At 34.6% G+C, this 19,253-nt stretch overlaps 1 protein-coding gene across 1 annotated transcript in view; it reads left to right on the top strand.

The window, feature by feature from the left end:
• Window positions 1–19,253, top strand: part of MCPH1 (microcephalin 1) — a 127,427-nt gene that overhangs the window by 16,971 nt on the left and 91,203 nt on the right. Inside the window, exon 8 of the mRNA XM_040059042.2 lies at window positions 6,015–6,127. Coding sequence (XP_039914976.1) covers window positions 6,015–6,127 — 113 coding nt within the window. The remainder of the gene's footprint in view (window positions 1–6,014; window positions 6,128–19,253) is intronic.

Raw genomic sequence — 19,253 nt, 5'->3', positions numbered from 1 at the left:
ATCTCTACAAAGAAGAGATCATGGAAGAATGTCAAGAGCCTTGTATTGGATGAACATGGAGCTCCTGGACAGTCTTAAACACAAACAGGTAGTTTTCGAAGAGCAGAAGCAGGGAAAGGCAGCCTGGGAGGAACATAGATAAACTGAACAGCCACAGATCTGATTAGAAAGGCTGAAGTGATGCCTTAAGTTTTAGCTTTCATGTTTTTCAGATTCTGTGTTGCCTAGGGGTGTAGTTCTAAACCTCCTATTAAGTGTTAGCAAGCTCCCTTCACAGAGTAGGTAGACAAAACAAATCCTTTCCCAGATGGAGACCAAGGACAACTTTTACAGGCTTTCAGGCCCAAAAGCATAAATAACAGTGGGCTGAAGAGAGAAAACGAGAAGGATAGGGCTTCATAATCTGAAGCTGCAAGTGGACCAAATCTTATAAAAGTGTGAGACCTCATGACTGGTCATTTGTGGCCATTTTGGGTTCACCTTGGGTGTAGCCCTGGCCAGGCTTTTGTACTGCCCAAGGTGTATCCTTGAAAGCCTTTTAATAAATATCTACTTTATTTTCTTATCTTTGTCTAGTCTTTGTTCTAGGTCAGCCTTCCCAAGGCATCAAAAGCACAATCAGAAGTAGATCTGGCCAAGGATATGAAGGATAAAAAAAAGAAAAGCTTCTTTAAGTGCATCGGCAACAAAAGAAAGACTAGGGAAAATACGGTTCCTCTAAGGAATGGTAGAACTAGTTACCCAGGTTGTGGAAAAGGCCGACATACCATGAAACCCCAGGCTTCACCAATGAGTGCTTCAGCCATACCACCCATGTGGCAGCAAGTGAAAGCAGAGATTGGGGGAATAAAGAACTGCCTGCTGAAGGAGAAATCCTGGGTTTGAGACCTCTAACTCTGAAGCCCCAAGCACAAGAAAGAAGTTGACCTGTTGGACAAGCCCAGAGCAGGCCACACAGATGATAAAATGAATGGAGCACCTCTCCTATAAAGACAAGCTGAGAAACTTGGGGATGTTCAGCCTGGAGAAGAGAAGGCTCTGAGGAGACCTGAGAGCAGCCTTCCAGTACCTAAAGGAGGCTTACAAGAAAGCCGGAGAGGGATTCCTCATGGGGGCATCTAGTGTTGGGACCGTTGGAACGGTCTTAAAATGAAAATGAGTAGGTTTAGGTTAGATATTAGGAAAAAATTCTTTGCTCTGAATATGCTGAGGCAGTGGAACAGGCAGCCCAGGGAAGTTGTGGGCCCCTCATCCCTGGAAGTATTCAAGGTGAGATTGGATGGAGCTCTGAGTAACCTGGTCTAGTGGAAACTATCCCTGTCTATGGCAATAGAGTTGGAACTGGATGATCTTTAAGGTCCCTTCCAAACCAAACCATTCAATGAGTCTATGTAATATATGAACCCACTGTATGTGTTTTTTTGTCATGTGTCAATGTCAAAGATGATTGTTAAATTGTATAGTTCCTAATGTCAAAGAAGAGTCTGTTTTTCGTTATACAGTTATGGAAACAAATAGGGAAGGAGAAACATCACAGAGTATTCTCAGCTGGAAGAAAGGGACCCACAAAGATCACCAAAGTCCAGCTCCTGGCCCTTCACAGGACAGCCCCAAGAAACATACCATGTGCCTGAGAACATTGCCCAAATGCTTCCTGAACTCTATCAGACTTGTTTACTATGTTTAAACTTAGTTATTACAGTATTAGATTTAATTATAACTTTTAAATTCTGGCAACTTAATTATGATCACAGGTCTAGCATGACACACTTCTTTTTCATGATGAATAATGTGTTTAAAATAATAGGTTTTGGAGGACAAAAAAAAGGAATAGGATTCAGCAAACATAAGTTATCCAATGTTTATACTTATCCTTTTTGTTGGGAATATCTGTAAGTCTTAATTTGGGTTTTTAGTGATTTTAATAGTATTTGTGTTCAATCAGTGATGGCCATTTTCCCAAGTATGGTCTATTCAACTTTGTGCATCTTTTGTGTAGTCAAGTAGCACCTCAAGTTTGACAGCTTGAAAGAGCTCACTTAAAAATGGAAGGAATCAATAATGCAAGAGAAGTTGTGTTTTCCCTAATAATGCAAGTTTTGTGGAAGAAAATTAAAATCTTGTATTACACTTACTCCTGTTATACTCTATGATGGAATAATTGATTTTTATTAATTATTGTTAAGTATTTCCTTTTTTTTTAATTAAATGTAAGTTGTTTCTTGTCCCTATTAGTAAAAAAATAGTAATTTAGGGTTTTTTTTCTGTATATTCTACATACTGGTAAATCCAGTATATTTTTAAAAAACAATGAATTCTCTTCATTCATCATATATGGTTAGGAGTAATCAAATAGCCATATAAAATGTTATATCTGTAAGTGTTTTAAATATCAAACTTTTTTCTTGCCCATTTTTTTGTTCTGATTTTATGTCAGTGGCACTTTTATCCAGTATCTTTAATGACAAGAAGATTTGATAAGCTTTCTTTCTATAGACTACTTGGAACATTTAATTTTAAAGTAGAAGTGTAATATGCAGGCTAATCTGAAACCAAATTTTCAAAGCTTAATGCTTATGTGGTAGCAAGCTTCAGGTTCCTTTGTAGGGCACATTCAAGGCTGCCCAGTTGTTCTGCTGAAATAAATACTGCTACTTATTTTCATATTACTTCAGGTCATGTGACTCTTCATCTGAAAGCTACAACAATAAATAATAATGGTCAAAGAATGCAAGAGTATACTCTCTTAAGCTTTTATCATGCTAACATCATTTAGAAATTTGAACTCAGACGTAGCATTACTTCCAGTCTTAAAAATAAACTTTAGGACTTATCTGAGTGAATTTTATATATTTATGGTAATGTGGAAGGCAAATATCTTAATTGGCAAAAATATGTAAACTAAGACCCACTGTACTGTAATCAATGTAGTTCAGAAAATCTGGAATATCATTCTGTTGTTTGGTGCAAGAAATCATTGTGTTTAATGAGTTTTACCTGAGGTTCTAGGTCCTATGGGGCTTAATGCTGCTAAATACTGTTTATGTCTTTAAAAGCACATGTGTGAATATTCTTTAGATTTGATCTGCCTTTTGGGGGTTTTTTCAGCTTTGGAAGAAGATAGGCTCATTAAAAATATTTCATAATGTACTCTGTTGACCTTTTATTATGTCCTTGCAAAAAACAAATGAGGCATGAAGAAGAAAACTGTTTCTTCCTTGATTCCTTGTTTTGTTTATCTTCACAAAAAGTTGAATTGTAACTAACTATTAACAGAGTACAAGTATTTCTGAGTAGAGGAACAGGTTGAGGAATATTTTGGTGTAGTCAAATTTGCCAAAGCCTAATGGTACTTGTCCTAGAGCACATAACAAACTACATAAAATTTTTGTAAACCATTAACAGGCTCTCTCTGAGGACCTAGGGTGAACACATACATTTTCAGAAGACTTGCAGAAATTATGCTCTATATAGTAAAAACTTGGTGTTTGCCCATGTTTCAATAGTATCTACAACAATAAAAACACAAGGTATTAAATATTCTGTGCATGTGTACCTGAAGGATTACTAATGATGACAAATTTGGACTTAATTCCTTCATAGTTGGGGTAAATACCTGTATGGATACGTACAAAATAGTAGATGCAACATAGCTTAATTTAAGTGACACTTCATAATAATATTTTTAAAGTAGAGAACTATACTATAGGAAAAATATATATATATAGACATGGTTTATTTGATTGAGCAGAACTAGCTCTTTTTGCCTAATCATTGCTTACCAATTCAATAGAAATATCAAATGGGATTTTGAAGATATTCTGGTTCAAAACTTCTTCTCATTGGTGTTAAAATTATCATGCATGAGTAGAAGCTTAAATTGCAAAGTAAAATCACTATAATTTGTGACAATGCTTCAGAGGGCTCAGTTGTTGATTTTGGTGGCAATCATTGAGCATTGTTTTGGAAAAGTTAGAGGATCTAATGGATCATATTGGCAGGAGTTAACTGCATATTTGAACTTAGGTTAGGGAGAACTAACACTGGATGCAATTGCTTCAAAAAGTTCTGTCAACTTTGAAGTCCTCTAGGAAAAGCTACTGAAAATGAAAACTCATTATTTGTGCCTGAGTGACTGCTTTAAAAAGAAGTAATCAGGAAAAAAGCAGAAAACAGTGAAGCTTGAGACCTATAGGATGGAAAAGCTGGAAAATGCTTGAGAAGTGCTGATAGACAGGAAGAGAATAGCAAAGGATAGCCCTTATTAACATAGGGCCTAAGATCCATGAGCTGATAATCAGAGATAAGGGACATTATCCTCTCTTCCTGTAAATATGAAGAACCCACAGGAGTGAACCCTAACTGGAAAGAGGTCCAAGGATACAAGTTTTAAGACTTTAGGCCCAAGTGGGACAAGTGCTATGGAGCATGAGCATTCAGGCCAAGAGTAGTAAAAAGGCTATTACACCACTCTTCACTGTTAGCCCCCAACCCAAGCTACCCCTCAAAAAAAAAAACCCACCAAAACCTGAAATAACCTAATGGAAATTAACAGAGACTACTGGAGTCTCTGTTACTGGGTAACTAAGTAAAGGAGTAAAGTACTTTACTGGGTAAAGCACTGGAGTACATGACCTCCTTACATACTATGCAGTCATGTAATTAGGGGTTTTTTAAGGTTCAAAATACATCTTTAAAAGTTCTGATTTTTATGGAAAAATATGTAATTATTTTTCTTTACTGTGTGGCAAGACGTTTTCTCCTCTTCTACTTGTCGTAAGTCTTCCTCAGTGATTGAAAATGATGGGCCTCAGTGCAGTACTAAATAAAATTAATATAGCTATTAATTATCTCTTTATTACATGACATTATATACCTAAATATTGAATTTAAATCAACAATTGTACCTGAAAGCCAGGTTTACATTTATTGCACAAAAATTACTGCAATAAATTTTGACTAGTTTAAAGATTATGATTTTAAAATGAGTAATCATAATGGATTGTAATTTGATGTTCTGTCACCTCAAGGATTAAGAGTTTAAGTAGCTCACTGAGGAAAAACAAATGATTCTTAGTTATATATGCATACTAAATAGGGATACTACCCTTCAGTATTTTACAAAACTAATCAAAGAAACTTAGCAGGAGCTAAATTTAGGCCACTTTAATCACTAATTAAACTTTCTTTAACTGATCTCATCCATTTCTTTGAAATGAAAAATGAACAAATGCTCTAAAGGGGACTTTGTTGAATGACATTTGGGAAGAATTCTCTCCCTAAATTTAGAATAATTAAAGCTTAATTTTTTGAAAGAACAAAATTTTTCATCTTCGACAGGGAAGATATTTCTCAAATGATTCAGAAGTTTGTTATTTAGTTGTTAGGAAAGTCATCCTGACAGAGTTGAAGAATTAAATATGCATTAATTCATAAAATACATAATGAAAATACTGCTTTTTGACAGAGTGCACTCTTATGGATGGTGCCTTTTCATATGTAATAGGTCTGATATGCCTTTATTAACACAGAATCCTTGCCTGCTAACAGTTTGCTAGATTTGCATGCAAACTGTTTGAAAACAAGTTTCAGACCTTGATGTCATTTTAGATAAACAAAGTGTACCAAAAGCACTGATGTTTCAATAAGAAAAAGAAAATCTAGCCTCTGAAGCTTCATACCCAAATATCTCTATGCAGAGAAATTGCACATTTTATAATAAATAGAAATTTTGTAGATTCTCTACTTGTAGTTAATATATGGTTTTCAAAATATAGGAAATTGGGAGTTTTACAACAGGGTTATTTATGAGAACAGATACTCAAAGATGAAGTCAGATGCTTGAGTGTCATTCCTTTTCTCTAATTGAAATGCAGTGAAAAAAATAACTGAAAAAATTATTAAGAAGTATCTTAGAGTGCATACATAGCATTGTGCTGTGATAAAATAATAGGTTGCAGTCTCATTTCATAAGATTGCATTTTTCATTTTAAGTTTCTAAATTTGGTTTCTAGGTGGTGAAAATGAAATCTCAGAGTGTCATGTTACTGATGACTCTTGCAAAGTTTTTAACAAACGAAAGAATAAGCACACTGAGGGCTTGAGAAAAGCTAGAAGACTCCAAAAGGTCAGTTTAACTGGACATTTTCTTTAAGCTCTTTTGTGGAGGATTATTGAGTGCCTTTGTATGTACAAAAATTAAAATAAATTCTCTTTGCAGTAGCAATTTTAAAACTTTCCTGAATCTCACTTTCCTTGAAACACTATGTTGATGGTCTTGGTGTATGACCATAAAACTGAGCTCTCTGGTAACTCGTGATGGCTGACATCATAAAGGACATTGGTAAGCCAGCTCAAACTGAAAAAAAAACCAAAAAGCCACTGAAGTTACCTGAAAAGATGCCTGTCCCTTTTGGAGGAGTTACTAAATGCAGGATGTTTTTTTATTTGTTTTATACTGGATCATTGCCAGATGTTTCTGCAGAATAGGGATTTATGCAAGGTTTTCTTTTACGTTGTGGTAAAAATAAATTTCTCAATTTTGTATTTGAGTTTGATTTGGCTGTAAAAAAGAGAGAGAGGATTGAGTCAGCACTGAATATTTTTTTAAGTGTTTTCCCTTTGTAAAAGTCTTAAGTAAATATAAAACTGATCAGGAAAATAAATATTAGGTTTTTTAATCAGTAAGTAGCAAGTCACAATTGAAATCAGTGCCGAGTTCTTTTGAGAATGGAAAGTCTTAAAGCACTAAAGGATGTCTGCTGTTGTTAACTATATGAAATAAGTTAGGTGTTTTATTGGTAGATACTGGTAGAGTTTCAAAGAGACTGATCACAGATTTTGAAACTTTTTTATTTAAATGTTTTGTGCAGGTGCAATTACTAAGTTGATGAACATTTTAAACATCCTGAAGATGGGATATTAATCTCTGTGGATCAGTGATCTCTGGATAAAAATGATTATTTGACTTCTCTGCGTCTTACTACTTTTTACTTTTTTTAAAATATATATTCCCTCTAGATATGTTATGTGTAAAATTAATAACTAGAATGTATAAATCACTCTAGATGCACGTACTATGGAAGCATTTAAGATAGTGTACTCCTTAGGCTAAAAATATCTCTCCAGAACAGTTTCATTTCCTGACACAAAAATCTGCTGCTATATGTAAATCCACAAACCACACTCAATGGCTCTTTCTGAGGCTGTTTGCAGAAAGGGTGCTTGGAGATTTGTCAGGTTTGTTGGTACTGATTCATTCTCCAGTGAAATTACTCAACAAGAGCATTATACACCAGTGCTAATTTTGACTCATTTCTCTTAAGATCTCAACATAACAATTATACACTGAAGAGAAACAAAAAGCAATATGAAATTCTTTTTAACTGTTCCCCTTTTTCACATCTGACCTTGCAGTCAGAGGTATCTTTAAATGGTTCTACATGGTGTCTGCTTGCAAAGCATGCTCTGTGAGGTGTTTAACAGTAGCAAAGCTAAGTGCTAGAGAAAATTCCTATTCAGTGTTTTGCGATGGCTTCTTTTATCCACCCATTTCAGCTGGGTGATAATGCCATTTCACTCAAATATCAATAAAATAGCAGTGCATAATTTCATTCATGTCATGAATGCTTTTTAAAACTTACTTTAAAGGTTTTCATTGTCAGCTTGACTATGCAGATTCATATGGAGACAATTTTGGGGAAGGAAAGGGATTTGACTGAAAAGTAAGATTAAAAAAGACTTCACAAAAAGGTGCTATGTAATTAACCAGGTGCTATGTCTGGCAATGAGACTGTTGCACTGAAAAATTTAAATTTTAAGAGAATATTGTTTTAAGCAAAGTCAGACCATGTAAATTTTTGTAAATAATTATTTTGCATAAACTCTCTGATACCAATCAAAATATGTTCTTGAAGCTTTATGAAAGCAACCAAACATTTTACACCATTCTTATTTAATACTTTTTTCCAGTGGCTACAGCTTAAACATTGAAACTTTTTGCTAACTTTTGGCAATGTAAGTTAAGTTAGAAAAGGTTAGTTAGTTTCCTTTGCCTAAAGAAAAAAGTGGGAGAGAAATGGCACAAATATTTTCAAAAATATTATTTTATTGAATCGTAGTATTATGAAGAATTTCCTAACATTTATTTACATATTAAGAGAAATTCTATGCTAAAAATACAACTGCAGAAGAAATGCCATTTCCTAGATACTTGCATGTACGAACATTTCCAAAAATGTGACTATGTGAGTCTTCAGACAGACCATATCGCTGGGAATCTGTTGTGTGATCTGTTAAATTCACTACTTTGCTTTCCCAAATAGGAGACAGCTATGTAAATTTCAGCTTTTTTACAGAAAAAGGCTTTGAAATCTAATGCCTCCTTTAAAATATTTTAGATACTTGCTGAATGTAATTCCCAGGTAATTAGTGTACTTTAGCTACAACTCATTCACTTTGGTGTGTGCTGCAGTGTACACTACAATTCTAACTCATTCAGCACAGTGAATGTATGTCAGTAGGCCTTTGGAGTTCACTATGATGGTAAATACTAAAAAAGCCATGGAAAAATATTTTTAGAAAACATGACTAGGTCTGAGTGTTAACATTATTTACTTCTACAGTTCTTTCAATTTTTCATTTGCAGTTCCTTCAACAGAAAGCAAGCCAAAGGTTCTGTATTTCTCTGCTGTGCTGTTGTGTTATGCTTTTGTTTTCTTCAAAACCTCATGCAAGTTGAGTTTCTTTTATTTTGTTTTAGCTGAAGTCGAAACTACATATGACTTCAGATGCTTGTATATCACAATTTCAGATTAAAGTACTAATAGTTTATTAGTTAAAAATTCATGAATAGTACTATACTCTTTATATATGCATGCATATTGTACTGTTAACATAGAAGATGTCTAATCAAATATATGTAAAATTGTACTGTCAACAAACAAAAGCCATGAAGACAGAATAGTTTATAATGGCAGCTCCATGCATGTTTGGGGAAGATAAATAAGATTTTCAGGAATCCTTAATGGCTTCAGAAAAAAGATTTTTGGATTTAAAACATCACCACTATCCCAAAACCAGGAGTTTTGGTGTGTTCAGAGGCAGTGCATAACAGACAAATTTATAAAATTGACTCTTAGTTTTGAGACAGAATTGGTAAGGATAAACACTGTCGATTAATGTTTACGAATGTCAGCAGGTGGCTTCCCTGGTCTAGAAATCTAAGTTGATTATATTGGATTGCAGAGATAAAATAAACCCTTTATGCATTGTGATGTGTTTCTCAATGATTCTATGCAATTGGATAGATAGTTCTTAGTTGCTTTGCATAGGGAGGATGAAGTGAAATAACTAAAATTCATCTTAAAGCCAAAATTGTATTCAAACAAGTTATTTACAGTAGTGGTGAACTACTGAGTGCTCATTTCATTGTTTATTGTCACAAAAAAAATTTACATTTATCACAGTGCCTACTAAATGTCACAAATTAAACATTTAGTATTTTAAAAATATCAGAGACTCATTGTTATTAACCCGTTAACGGCTATTTTTTATCCAAATAAAAATTTGTTTTATAGTTTTAGAGGGATATGAAAGGTGATGGATGTTTTTTTAAAGCATCTAAGAGTCTCACATCACTAGAAATGCAATTAGAATAGACTGTAAAGTTAAAAATAAACTTTAAAATACTGTTTTCTGAGTGAAAAGAAGAAACTGTAACCATGTGAAGAAAAACAGATAAGCATCATGAGGGATGATTAAAAACATATTTTTACAAAGAAGACAGTATGGACTTAACTGAAATTCCTTCAGTTATGTTTTTAAACAGATTCATCTTGGCTCATATTTCTGTAGCTCTTGGATTTCTGTACATCAACACTGAACTTAAGAGATTTTTTGAGAGAAGATTTTTACAAGCAATCTAAGCTCATGCGGTGGGACAAATAATGTGAAGCAAGCCATTGTTAGATCTTGTAATCAAAATCCTTTTTTAAATTACTTCCTTCATGGCAAAACAAATTTTAATATCCTGAAAAATCTGTAACTATAAACATGAAGCATCTTACCAGACATTCAGGGAAGTAACTTTATGACTCTATTTTATATCTGCATTCACACACTTGTCATAGATTGTATTGGTTTAGGGGACAACATAGTTTCGTGTTTTCCTTCCGGTTTTGTTAGTTGCTTTGAATAGGTACATATTTCAAATACTGATACTTGAAATGTTATTGACTGTGAGACACAAATGAATAGGATAGTGAATTAGACAAGGTGGAAGCATGCAAACTCTGTTACAGTTAACAAAGAAATAACTGGAACTACCTATCTTTATGGTTTGGGGAAAATGCTTGATGTAATGGGAGTGGTCAGAGAATAGCACCATGAAGGACGCCTATGAATCCCATGGTTTGGGACAGTTTTAAAAATACTTCACATTAATCACATGACTATTTTCACTCAAACTTTGCAAGCCAATTCTAGTTCTGGGCTTTCTACAGCGAGTGAATTTGTCCCCCAAACTTCTCCCACATCAAGTGGAGGGCTTCCAGGACAGAAGCCATACTCTTGGCATCTGCTGCTGTACCTTACATTGTATGCTTTGGTCCATATCCTAATGTCAACAGCTTTGTTATCACACCTTAGGAATGCTACCATTCCTGACAGGATTATCTCCTGTAGATGAACCTAATGGGTTGATTTATGACCTTGGGTCCCTAGAAATCATTCTCTTTATGATAAGTTTCCTATTAGTTATTTGGAACTACCTATTGAAGTGCTGTGATCTATTTCTTAATTTTTCAAAGGTGTCTTTTAAAATCAGTACCTTTCTAGGGCAAAAGGCACATGCTCCTCTCAGCTCAAGCTGTTTCCTGTTGTTCCAGGGACACTTGCAGCTGGTGTTCATACTCATGTATGTGTTGCTGTTTGGAGCACTGGAAATGTGCTGTGACAGTGAAACCTGAGGTGGTTGACTGTAGCTTGTCGTCTTAGCAGACAGGATAGTAAGATCCAGGAACTAAATTTGCCCAAGTTTTTATATAAAATTGTCACTGGTTTTTGTATAAAATTGTCACTGATCTGTTCGCTCAACAAATTAACATGTTGGTTATTTCTTAGAATCTTCTTCTAAAAGAGGACATAGAGGCTTAAGTAGGTGAAGAGTTTTGATTTATTTTGTCTTCAGAGAATTAAGGGGAAAAAAAAACCCACTTCACTGTTCCTTTTTTTTTCTTTTTTCCCAGAAGATTGGTAGGTTTGGTGACTTTTGATTAAGAGACTATTTATGCAGCTTCACATAAATTCAGAACATATTTTTTACTACTACTTTTAGGCAAGTAGAAAATTGCTCAAGATGTATCTACAGTGAATGGTAAATAAGGATAAACACCAAGAATAATATCCTGGATCTCAAGTTATTTGAAGTGCATTTATGTCATCTCCATCCTTTTAGATAAAAGTCTGTCCCTCTTGGATTTAATGGTGGAAGAAAGGCTTAGGTGCAAAAAGCAAATGCCACTTTCTGGCTCAGAGAAAAAGGGGAACAGTACAGAAATATTGTGCAAGAAGTCAGATTATAGAGTCCATCCTTGAAGCATACCTCATTGCTGAAGATATGTATGTATGCTGTTCTTTTCCAGTTTTGAGGTGCACTGTACTCACAACTATCATGCCAGAAAACCACATAATCCACTGGACTGCAGCTGGCTTGGCAAAGAATAACTGTAAAACTGAAACTGTTTTCCCTCTTGGAATCAACAACTATCAGGAGGAAAAGCAACTGCTGCTTAGATCCTCTCTCTTTTTAATTTTGCTTTTGGAAAAATGAACACCCTATATAAACCTGTTGGTATCTGGTATGACTACAGGCTGGAAATCCTTTTGTTAATGGGTCTGCTTTCTAAATTATAGTCTTTCAGCTCTTGAAAATTGTTGAAAATCAATCTGAACAAAAGACTTCCTAAATTCCTTTTTATGAGCATTTCATGTGTCTTCATTAAGAATTTTTTTAATAATTTGGCAAATATCTCCATCCTTTTCTTCATTGAAATTAAACATTTGATAGATTATTGGTGTGATCTTTGTAGAATTGAATTATGATCTTACAAACAAATCTGTGTGGAACAGAAATATAAATATGCAATCAGTCAAATAGGAAAAAATCTTGCAACACATTACATATGCACTACAAAAATTTTTTGTGTTTCAAAGATTTGTCTGCAAGTATGATTAATTAATAATCCTTAAGATACTAAAAAAAAATTGGGGTGGGTTTTAAATAATTATTATTCTACCCTTCCTAATATTGATGTTGCACTTTAAAGCATGATGAAAATATAGTCCAGTTGTTTACCATATGGTCTAGAAGGCTGCGAAGCTTTAAGTCAGGTTGTTGATTATCATCAACGAGTAGGTTAAAATCTTGTCAGCAAAGTATTTACTGAAGTTTAAAATCTTATATCTTAACACAAAGTTAACTTAAATCCTGGCTTGAGTCTTTTGGGCTGCAAACATCTTTCACCTCAAATTCCACTCGTTGCATAGTTGTTAGTCTCCAGAAGTATTCAACTATCCAAATTAACCTCACACTGCTAACAATTGTGCAAACCCACCATGTAACAGTTGGGGTGAAGCAAAATGGTTCTTTCCCTCTTAAAATGGTTCCATACCTACAGCCGGCACAGTAGAAATGTGTCTCTGTGCCTCAGTTCTTCTGCTCAATGGCTCATTGTGAGTAGAGTTAATGAGCCACTGATGTCTCCAATGAAGTAGCTGAGGCTAACATTAATTTCTAATGAACCTTCCATGAAGGGTGGAAACCATCATGACCAAAAATAGAATGCTGACGAGGTCTTAAATATCAAGCAATTAATTTCACTGAAGCTAGGCTCCTGTTGCTCACTACCCCTGTGGCTTCTTTTTTTTATCTCAAAGTAAGGCCATAGGGTAACTCATCTGAAGCTTTAAAAAGTGCTTTTAATTGGTAATAAGTCAGCTGTCTGGAGGCATTGTTCACTTCACTGGATCATTATGAAGGCATAATCAATTTTTTTGTTTAAACAGATTCATTCTATGTCATACTTAATTTTTTGTTGGAATTATTTGTGGAAGGGTACAAATTAGTTTTCTTAATCTTGGTGAGACTGGGCTTGGGGGAGAGAAGTTCATATAGCCTAAAATTTCATCAGAAAAAGGTTAACCGTGCGTGACTTTTTCACAGATCATTTGGGAAGTGAGTATACATTGGATGTTATTTGGTACTTGTGACAGAATTTATTTGTACTTTAGTGTTGTCTTTAAAAGGTTTCCGCTTGCCTCTACAAGTTTTCTCTGTAACACAATGTTACCCCACGATAGCCCTGGTTCTTCTTTTTTCCTGTCTTTTGACTTTTTTGGGGTGAACAACTATCATTCCTTCACCTGAGCTTTCATCTTAGAATCTAATCATGTTAGCATTGAAACTATAAAATAGTTTTCTCCTCCTCTTAGCATTCCGCTTCTTGAGGTTCACTTCTGTCACACTGGTAATCCTGATGTCTCTTTCTAATACTGGAAAAATGTTCTTCACCCAGAGGATGGTCCGGTACTAGAACAGGTTTCCCAGGGCAGTGGTCACAGCACCAGGCCTGACAGAGTTTGAGAAGTGGTCTAACGCTCAGGCACACAGTGCCTTAGAGTGTCCTGTGCAGGGCCAGGAGTCGGGCTTTGATGATCCTTGTGGGTGCCTTCCAACCAAGGATATTGTATGGTTTTGTGGTTTCCTCAGGTTTCACATAATAAGGTAAAGACATGGAACTTTGCTAGTAAAATACAGTAAAGAACTGGACTGCTGCTTTTCCTGAGTGATGCTGACCAGGAAATCAATCCCTAATTTGTACCTCTTGGAAAGGCTTGGGCTTTCCATTTGCATGAGAATCACTACTGCCTGTGCTTGTAGAAATGATAATAATAATGTCATGCTGATTGATGGAAAAGTTTTTTGTTTGCAATCAAACAACTGGGAAGGAGCATTTCCTCTCCCCTTAATTTTTGACTATCCTAATAAAAGTAGTCCTTCTCCAGTTTTGCTAATGATCACAGACAGGTAAACCTGCCCTTCAAATTTGCAGAATGCTGGGAAAGCTATTCCTTGCTACAGTTCTGCATCCATATGGTTGGAATTTTTTATTTTTCTTAAATATAGTGGTTAGCTATGATGTGTTGCATGTGGAAAACTGAAGATATCAGGAAGTTGTGAATTCTGACACTGCTAGCCTGAAAAGTCCAAAACTATTAATTTTTTTTTTATCTTTCAACAGAAGTTCTAGGGTTTCCTATGTCTTCAATTACAGGATTTCTCATTATTTTCTTCTATTTGGCAGTAAAGGAAAAATGATGCCCAGGCACCTGTCACATAATCTAATTTTTCTGTCTTCTAATAGACTATTTTTTCATCTTTCCGCATGGCAATACTGGATTTGGTTAGGATGGGCTTGGTTTTTTGCATCTTTCTAGGACCAAAGCAGAGGTACTATGGTGAGGAAATTAAAGTTGAAACTGACTTCTGCAGCCAGAGAAAACTTGAAAAATATCAGTATCAAAGGACTGATAAGAGAAAGGCCAACCAGAAAGTAAATTACAGCTTTAAATAATTGCTGTTTTAAAATACTGAATAGTAATCATTCATTACAATTACCAATTATTTTCAGCTATGAGCCACAATTACTTGAATAAATTAATGTAGTACTAGTTATAAATTCTGCTTCTAAAAACAGCCTTAAAGTTTTGGGTTGTCATTCTTAAATACAGAGTGAAAATAACCTGATTTTTTAATATTCCTATGCTATATGCAGCTCTGTCTTTTGGTTCATATACTAATAAGACTGAAGATTATTACTTCTGAAATGCAGTGGTAAAGATCAGAATTGAGTATAAGGGTACTAAACAAATTTCAAAACCATCTGATCGACCTACAATAGCCAGAGAAGAAAGGGATTTGAAGATCATAAACAGATAGTATAATATAGTCTTCCCTTAAACTTTCTTTGCTCACACATGCACTGCTTTTTTCCTGCCTGCCTCCCACCCTTCAAAAGTTATTTATCCCTTGTATATTGGCCAAACCACTTAGGGTATCTTGTTGAGTCCTGAAGTTGAAGATCTTTTTTCACTCCACTAAAACATGTATCTGAGTTTGAGACTACTCTGAGGCTTGTTTCTTTCAGAACTTCAGTCAACTCTAAGGCACAAGAGGAGCACTTGGACTAACTAATATACAATTTAAAAGTGTTTTAGTTGAAATAATTTATTGAAAAATATTTGAGACCTGGGTTCTTCATACAAGGACAAGTGAGATCTAATATATATAGGCTGGAATTTAACCAGTGACAAATCCAAACCTACTCCTATCAAATTAATCATTTGCATAAATACACTTTATTCTTGAGAACTAGTCTGGAAAAACATTTTACGGTCTCATTTTCATTCGTCACTTATGTAAAAGAACTCATGATATGCTTATTGAAGCAAAATTTGAGTTCACCTTCTTGAAAAGCAAGTTGTACAAAACAGGACTTTTTTTCTTCTTGTCCTTCAACTCCAAGAAACACCAGCTCAAATTTAGAAGACAGAAGGAATACATTTTTTGGTGTTGGTGTAGGTCTTTTGTGGTGTAGTCCAGTTAACCATATAGAAGTATCACTTTTAAGTACTCGGGAGATTTACAAATACTGTTTCCTTCTAGCTACTGAAATGAATGTCCTATATTTCAGATGACTTAGAAAAATCTTGTTGTTGGCAGACAGTAAAGAAGTACTTAGTGCTTCTAAGAAATATATAAAGGAAAGCTGAAGCTGTCATTTATAATGAAGCCTGTATTCCAGACCTCAAAAATAATTCAGGGAGAAGCGTGTGCTCTGATTCAGAGTATGGATATACAACTCTTCAGGATTCAGAGATTAATGGTAAATAAAAGGACCAGTTAACTTAATACCACCTTTTCCAGTGTTTTATTAATAATAATCCTGGTAAAAACATGCATTAGAACTCATAATGATGCTCACCAGATGTCTTTTTGCTGGTTAGAGAAATAAATACTCTTTTTTTTTCAATAAAAGCAACATGTAAAATAAAACAGACACAAAAAGCACAGAAGAAAAATTGCATAGTAGGGGGTCGGGGAGAAGGCAATTAACTTGAAAAATGTAGAACCAAGAATTAGAACATAGTTCGGCTAAGGTTTCCACTTGGTAACTGTAATTAAAGAGAACTGCTTGTCTTACTAAAGTAATAAAACAAAATACTGTCTGCTTGGCAAATGACCTTTAACTTGCAAAAATATGCAGTTCTGAATGCAAATGAAATAATAGCTTGGAAAATATTAAATTTATTTCCAGCTTCTATAATTTGTGTGCACCCTTCTGCAATCTTTGAACCACTTCTAAGTGCGCTGACAAGATATTTGTTCAGAATACTCACTGCATCATCTTGAACATGATGTGTTGTAACATAAAAACTACAATTCAAAAGCTGACCTTGCAGGTTAAGGTCAGGACAGGCTGTAGATTTCCTGGGTTTTGTGGATCCAGTATTTCTACTTACCTATAGACAAGGTATTAAGGAACTGATTACAAACATTTTTGCTCTGAAGCTGAAGAAGCAGCTGTAGGATCTCATGCTATGCTGGCCTTGGTTTATAGTTTCTCTTTAACCCAAGTTTGGCAAAAATAGTGGTATGATTAGTAATACTTTCATAACATTTATATGAAAATTGTGAGGATGGATATTTTTCTGCACATTCTGAACTGACACATCAGGATCTTCTTTAGAGCTAATACTAGATAAACACTCTCAAGAACCTAGTGCAATTTCTCTGTGTGGATTTAACTCTAGATTTTAGACAAGGACCTTGATTGTGACGGCAATGAGGCCTGGCTTCAGGTAGTATAGGAGATGTAGATGAGTTTTTCCACCCAGAAAGACTGGACAGAGCAAAGCAAAACCTTGTTTTTAAGTCCTGTTTTTTGTCTTTCCAGGCTGTTACAATGCAGAATCCTTTAATGCTCATGAGTTTATGGAGATCCTACAATGTGTATTAAGACAGTATGAGGCTTATACTCATAATAATGTGGCCTCACATCTGTTTTTAATCATCTGACCTAACCTGTGCAGTAAATGTGCAGTCCTTTTACCACAGAAACCCTTACTCAGTGTATTACAAGATGCCTTTTTGGAGTGTTTATTCTCACATTTTGAGTGTATGTAACTTAATACTAATATATTCATGTTATGATAGATATATTTGATGTATATTGTTGCATTGCCATTATTTTTCCTCAAATTCTTTACATATAAAACTCCAATGTAGAATTGAGTTGGAACTTCCAACAGCAATTAAATGTGACTGCTTGTTTGGAGTTGGAAGTAACGCAGTAGAAATTCTTTTGGCTATGAATAGGACCAAATTTGATCAAGATAAGTGCATAATTTTTTCAGCTGTCAGGCTAGCAGTAGAGTAAGACATCATCAGTAAGTATTGCTGGCAACAAGTTAGAATTTTGGAAACTTGTATTTTCAAAAATACTGCATAGAATTTCTTTCAAATATTTCAATGCAAAAGTTTTGTCCTTTTTTCTTTTGAACTTTTATTCTGTTTTATTGATATTTGGGTTTATGTTTTCACATTGTGTACATATTCAGTTTGAAGTATTGTAAAGTTTACGTAGTGTGGTCTGAGTGCATGTTTATCATGAATTTTAAAAATTATTGAATATGCTGCATTATGTTACTTCTGAAATCTTAAATAGTATCTAAATTTTGTGTTTTTTAAATGTACACAGCTAGAGAATGAAATTACCATGTGTATGTTGAAATGACTACAACTTGTGTTATCTTTAATCTACCTCATCAATGGTGTCTAAATTGTGTTCTAATTATTTAAAAAGCTTTCATATAATAAACAGTCATGGTGCACATTGTTATTCTACATTCTGTTAGTCTAATAGTCTACATGAATAATTCCAACTATTTTCTTAAATGTGACAGATTACTTGATTATTCAACAAAGAACCATTCTGTACTGATAACAGAGGTCGATGGAATTGCATCAGATTTCTCTCTTCTATTCTTTGATTCATTAGTGGGTAAAATGAGTTGCCCTGAAATACTATTGTTTTTTGCCTGTGCTCCCAATTCAAAATATTTGTGTACTCTTACCTGTTACCCTCAGTACATTACTCAAAAGCCACTGAATTTTAGCAGAGACTTTAGGATCTTAACACTTGTGGTTGTGGTAATATATTAGGGGGCAGGAGTGGGAGTTAGTATTTCATAAGGAGCAGTAGCTACCTGGAGAAATAATTTAAATTCATATACTGATTTTGAAAATTAGAAGGAGTTTTTTTAAATCATTGTATAAAACTCAGTCAGTCTCTTTTTTCTACAAAATTAAATGTTTGTATGTATATATTTGTGCATGTTTATGTAGCTACAAGTAATTCTTAGCTAACATGATCAAAACCTCTTCTTACATATGTTTTTTGATGACCATGTTCTGTATAGTTATGCATTTCTCAGATACTGCTAAAATCCATGTTCGTTCCTGCCTTTGTGCATACTGGAGGCTTTCATGGTCAGTGGTGATTAACTTCCTCCTCTTCTGACCTCTGTAATAATAATTCTTCCTAAGCTTATTTAAAGTCCATATGGGGCAAACATCCCTGCTTCTCACATAAGCTATGGGGAGAGTACTGCAGGAGAAGAGAGAGTTGCTTTTTAAGGTGTCCCGGAATTGCTGATTTGAGGATTGCTGTATTCTTGGAGTATACCCCTGTGTATGATGTTACTTGGACAGCTTTTATTCACTAGAAAATACTGAAGAGTAAAAGAATGTTTACTTAACTTTGACATAAAATACTGAAGTTTTGCCAAACCCCCCCAAAAATACACTATCAAAATAAAAACAAAATCATCAAAATTATATTTCTTGTTTCTGAAGCATTTCTGCCTCTCTTTTGGAAGAAACAGGAATTTGAAATTACAGGTTTTCTTTGTTGTGGTGAAGCTGCCTTTTCCTTTCCACCTGATGAAAATTCAGTAGACCAATACTGTCCTTATTTCTGTGGCATCTCAGGCTGGAAATCCTTTGCATTTTGCTTTTACTAAAAAAAGCTTATATTCCTGTCTTCTGCTATATCGTATGCTTTGACAGAAAACATGATTGAAGGATTTTCCTTCCTTCCATGTCCCCAAAGTTTAGTATTTCTAGTATATGT

Source organism: Hirundo rustica, chromosome 3, assembly GCF_015227805.2.
Source record: "Hirundo rustica isolate bHirRus1 chromosome 3, bHirRus1.pri.v3, whole genome shotgun sequence".
In the NCBI taxonomy this organism is placed as follows: Eukaryota; Metazoa; Chordata; class Aves; order Passeriformes; family Hirundinidae; genus Hirundo; species Hirundo rustica.
The sequence above is the reverse complement of the archived record's forward strand: the minus strand, read 5'-3'. Positions and strand labels throughout refer to the sequence as shown.